Source organism: Anthonomus grandis, chromosome 22 (genome assembly GCF_022605725.1).
Source record: "Anthonomus grandis grandis chromosome 22, icAntGran1.3, whole genome shotgun sequence".
Classification (NCBI taxonomy): domain Eukaryota; kingdom Metazoa; phylum Arthropoda; class Insecta; order Coleoptera; family Curculionidae; genus Anthonomus; species Anthonomus grandis.
The window spans coordinates 1676195-1681703 of NC_065567.1; the positions used below are offsets into that span (position 1 = coordinate 1676195).

Here is a 5509-nt window from a genome sequence, read left to right on the forward strand (position 1 = left end):
AATAAGTAGGTTAAATTATGCAATTTTGTTGATTTTTAGTTTTAAATGCACTCGTGGATACTGTGGTTATGTTATAGACTGTATATAAAACCAGACTATTCACACTACTTAGGTGAACCACCTATTTTGGTAAAAATTATTTTGATGGAAGTAATTAAAAAATCTAGTTCTATTGTTTAACTTAATCCGATAACAAAATCCATCACTGGCTAAACTGCATATAATACCTTTGCATTAGGAAAGATTTTATATACAATCTGTAAAATATTGTTTTTTTTTGAATGCGCATAATTTGTGGTAAAATTTGGTAAAATTTGATTTGCAGTTTCACAATACTTTTATTTATTTTTTCTTTACAATAATTACAGGTAGAGGTCGTAAATACTTTGAGTATGAAACCGAAATGGCAGACATTTTTGGGAAGAAAAATAATATCCACCCAGAAATCCTTCTACATTCTGAGAGTGTGGCTTCTTTGATAGAGTCAACTTCTGCGGAGGAACCATCCATAGAGACTCCAGAAACAGCCCCAAAGGTGACCCCAGTGAAGGTTACTCCAGGATCATCTTTCACACCAAGGAGGGTTCGACCCCCCCTAAAAACACTTACCACTATTGAAAAGTTTCGGCAAGATAAGAAAGATTATTTTGACGCAAAGGTTCAAATCGAAAAAGAGAAGCTACAAGAACTGAAACGGCGAAATGATTTGATTGCAGAAAGAAATGAAATTCTAAGAAATTTTAAATGTAACTGCCCGTTCAATTCAATTTTGTAGTTTTTGTTTTTTTGTCCAAATTATTGGTTAATTTTTTCTTAGTTTTGTTAGTAGAAAAGTTTATTTTTTACTATTTTTTTGTGATATTACTACTAAAACAAGGAGTAAGTAGTGAATTACCTTTTGTGATATGTTTATTACCTTTTTTTGTTACAAAACACTGTGAATTTTTTTGTTAGTAGTAATCATAATGTAGACATTTAGCATTAAGGCAATAAGTTCCTAAACTGCCAGTATTTTTTGACGTAGCCACTTTATTATTTGTTACCAAAATGTTTTTTTAGTCATTATAATATATGTATTTAGTATTAGGACAACAAAGTTCATAATCTATCAGTACAATCGTTTTCTGTGATTTTTTTTATAAAATATTCTGTGACTAAACAAGTGTCCTTATATGTAGGTTAAAGCACCTATTTCCAGAACAATAAAATGTTGCTTATGTTTCAATACAATATTTGGTTTTATTTATTTGAACGCAAGTACACTAAAATATTTATATAATTCTTGTTCTGAATTAAAGTTCAAAATATATATTAATGCACAAATAATAGGAAAAACAATTTTAATAAAGATAAAAAAAAATTTAAAAGATATATTTATTAATTTACATAACATATTTAAAAAAATATTTGAAATTTCTCACCTCATCATTGTTGCTTACATTACTCCTGATTTCTGATTTGACATCGTATGGATGTATAGAAATTATAATGGTAAGGCATTTGCTACCCTATCTCTAATAATTGCTGCTCCTACATCATCAACCTCCTCATCAATAGGTTCAAGTTCCACAACTGGATTTTCAAGTGGAATTTCTTGGGCATTATTATAGAAAATCCAATTGTCATCCAGTGCTATATTGTGCAAGACAGTTGTCTAAACTTTTGTTTCAAAATTCCAAAGGTATGTTCAATCACATATCGGTTCCGTGCTAGTTTTATGTTGTAGTTTTGCTGTCTTCTGGTTAGGTTACCCCTATCCTTATAGGGGGTTAGTAAGTTAGGTTTCAATGGATGTCCACTATCTCCTAAGATAAAATACCTCAAATATTTTTGCTCCAAAGTATTTTTCAAAGGGGAATTTCTATAAACTCTCGAATCATGAACAGATCCTGGGTAGCCGATAAAGCAATCAATAATCTTTCTTTGATGATTACACACAGCCTGCACCTATAATAAAATAAGTAAATATTAAAACAGTCCAAATATATTTGAGCACATTCTCTTTTTAAGTGAACTTTCATCTGAATCCTTGTCATTAATAACCTACCTGAATAGAATAGTACCCTTTCCTATTTATGTAGGAGTCTGGATCATTTACAGGTTTATCAATTTTAACATGTGAACCATCAATAGCACCTATATTATTTGGAAACCCATTTCTCCTGAAATGTTCCTCCGAAATGCGCTTCTCATCATCATTGGGCCATTTTATGTTCTGTTGACACTTTATCTCTGCTGACTTTATTTCTGGTGACATGTTGCTTAAAAATAGAGTAAGACGTCTTATGATCCTATTAACAGAGCTTATGGTTATGTTAAACCGATCACCCACATCTCTGAAACTTGCGGTCTGGTGTCCAGCATACCACAAATAGATTAGTATCTAAAAAGTTCAATTAAAATAGTATAACATTGCTAAAAACATTCTATTTTTTGCAAGAACTTCATGTAAATCACCCCAACAGGTATTTTATCAAAGTGAATTTGCTGTATCATTCCTCTCCTAGGCATGCTTAAAGTTACTTTAAAACTACTAGAGTGATTTAATGAAAATTGAAAATATTTATTCAACTTACTTGATCTGAAGCAGGAATATAACCAAACTGACCAGCCTGATGATGAAAAAATTGGCTATTCCCAAAAAGCTCCCCTAAATAGTTCACCTTCTCTCTAGACAGTCGAAAATGTTCGAAAAATGTTTCCTCAGAATACTGAAGCACCGTATTCTCTACAGATATAACAGTATAATTAATAGTTTCCATTATAAATTTTTACCTTAAAGCTTTTACCTAAATATTGTTCATTTTTAACTCTTTCATTAGGTAGTAGCTCCAAAAATTCATCTTCGCTACTATCTGAGTCCGACAAAAAATCAGTTAACCCATCATCACTCATCTTTAGACAGAAAACACAAATAACTATAGTCTAGTCTAGAGAAAACAAATTTTATTTAATCCGATGTGCCAAGAGGTATAAAATTAAAAACGTTTGAAAAATATACAATCAGCTGTTAATAAGTAAAGAGCCACAAGATGCTTTAATGCGCAAGTCATCCCAAACAGTTTTCAATCCCGACCATGTACCGAAATTACCGTTGTAAAACCGTATATAAACGATCGGAAAACCGGTTGGTACAGAACAGGATTGTCCGATAACAATCACGCCTCGGTTGGAACGTTGTTAAGTTACTGCGCATGAGCGTGACCGTACGGTGACGGTTTTCTACCGCGTTGGAACAAACCTATTATCAATTATAACGGTTCAGTAATAAAAATGCCTTAATAAGCCATCTTGAACATGGAGTTTTATAATTGATTTAGTTTGCATTCTCTTATGGATAATTATACAATAAAATCTATATGAAGAGCAGTTATTAAGTTAGTGAGTATTTGTGTATCTTTTCAGAATATGGTACTGATAGATCCCAGAATAGCTTGTCAAATACTAGTTATGATTTTAGTAATTTTCACAACGGCACCATACTTCCTGTTTGCATTAGTTTCGCATGTTAAGACCTCACTAATAACTCCTACCTCTGTTCAAATATCTGTTATCCAAAACCTCCATAGTATATAAACCAGTTTTCCACATTTTTATGTAGGTCATTATGTAGGTAGTTACGCTTAATTTTATAGTTTAAGGTATATTCTCGGTGACGCAAGCGGCGGGTACACCGCCCGACATCTGAGGAGACTTCATATTATCAATTATAACAATTAAATCATAAAAATTAAGCCTTAATAAGTCATATTGAACATGGAGTTTTATAATTGATTTAGTTTGCATTCTCTTACAACAAATTTTGCTGTTTAATAAACTTGACAAAAAAAAGGGTGGTTAGTTCCCAAAATCGGGACTGTAAACTGCCTTTTAGAAAGGCCCAATCGATTTAAACAGCTCTCAGACATAAAATTAAGTGGTTGTGGATCACTATTAAGTACTGCTCGTACAGTTTGATAATTCTCGACGCGTCTAAAACGTACCTCGTTTATGGTTGACAAAAGCACTTTGATCAAGGATTGTCACTGGATAACTTATGTTGGCTAGTTGCGATTGTTGAATCTGTGACTTGTTGTGGGTGTAGAAGAGTGTGGTGCCCTTGACCACATGCATGACATGAATAAGTTTATTGACATAAGGTAAATAGATGCAAAAAATGAAGGCAATTACTACATGCAATATTTTGCTAAACGTAAGCTATACAATCATTTACATTTTTTGCTAAAAATACCTCACACTATGAAGGATTATGAAATATATTTTATTTTAAATTATTACATAACCTGCTTTTATATTTTGGTAGTTTTAAGCCTAAACTTTGTTGATTATTGGAATTAAAGCTTCTAAAAGACTCTTAAGTTCGGCAGTGAGCATTTAAAAAAACTTTCAAATTTTCATAAGTGATTAGTTCAACTTTACTGTATGCTAATTCATATGAAGTCCGAATCGAGGTATTTAAGCGCATAAGCAACAGGAAATTGCCGCTGGTCAGTGGGAAAACCTAAACAATCCAAAGCAGCCATATTTTCGTTAAAAGCATCCCAGAGAACTCTTAGATCTTTAGAGGAGCAATTTTTTTTTTAATAAGTTTGTGTTATAAATTGTATTCCAATAACTAGTGGCTAAAACTGAACTTACGTTTTGGTATCTATCTCTTAAAGTTTTAAAAGCAACGGTTTAATTAATATCGCTAACAAGCAATGACTTTATTATATTAAGTGGCACACCCTTCAGATATGAAATTAAATGTCTAAACTTTCTCACAAGAGGAATAATATTACTATACACATATCATAAAAGGTGACCGATTTAAGCAAGCTCCCGTCAAAAATCGGGACATTCGACCTTAAAAATTCTCGATATTCATTATTGCTAGCTGCTAGAGATAAACACGAAGTCTTAGTGTTGAGGATCAGGAAAAAGTTGGAAAAAAATATTTTTAGATTGAAAATAAAAGTTATCTGTGTCTGAACGTATTTTATCCTCTTCGCTAAATATTATCAGCCTCATTTAAACTTACGTCATTATAAAATTTCTTAAATTCATAATAAAACTCATCTAAGATTTCAAATCTCATTTTAATTATTAAATGTTCATTAGGTTCAGTTTTTATCTTGACGGCTATTGTATAAATTTTGGTAATACGTATGGAATAGACTTAAGCTTTTTTGAATTGCTTTTTGCAATACTTGTTGAATTGTAGAATCAACAATTGTTGATTCTAGTTTGCGCACAATAGCACCTACAATTTAACCCATGTTAAAAATAATTCTACGCTCCTATTATAAATGTGTTTTAATTATAACTTAAGAAACCTAGACTTAGTGTCCTGAGGATGACTTAATATAAGTCGAAACGTCGACATTTAGGTAAACAGGTTTCTGTTTTATCAGTTAAGGAATATAATCAATGATTTGTAAAACAAGAAAATTAGGGATATGGTCGGCATTAGTGTTTAATTGGTAAAATTAATTAAAAGTTTGATAATACGTCAAATCACAAAATGAAT

The 5509-nt window shown here is 31.5% G+C and overlaps 1 protein-coding gene across 1 annotated transcript; it reads right to left on the reverse strand.

Annotated features, from left to right (window-relative positions):
- Positions 1-1432: 1432 nt before the first annotated feature.
- On the reverse strand, positions 1433-2895 carry LOC126749175 (putative nuclease HARBI1). The gene is made up of 4 exons (XM_050458854.1): positions 2790-2895; positions 2577-2728; positions 2048-2383; positions 1433-1947 (listed from the first exon to the last, which is right to left on the reverse strand). Exons 1-4 carry the CDS (start codon positions 2893-2895, stop codon positions 1633-1635), a joined length of 909 nt encoding a protein of 302 aa, XP_050314811.1. The 3' UTR covers positions 1433-1632.
- Positions 2896-5509: the final 2614 nt, after the last annotated feature.

Coding starts and splice junctions, on each gene's coding strand:
- LOC126749175 (XM_050458854.1), bottom strand. CDS start 2,895: ATGAGTGATGATGGGTTAACTGATTTTTTGTCGGACTCAGATAGTAGC. Junction 2,384..2,576: donor ATATTCCTGCTTCAGATCAA/GTAAGTTGAATA, acceptor TGAACTTTTTAG/ATACTAATCTATTTGTGGTA. Junction 1,948..2,047: donor AAGGGTACTATTCTATTCAG/GTAGGTTATTAA, acceptor ATTTTATTATAG/GTGCAGGCTGTGTGTAATCA.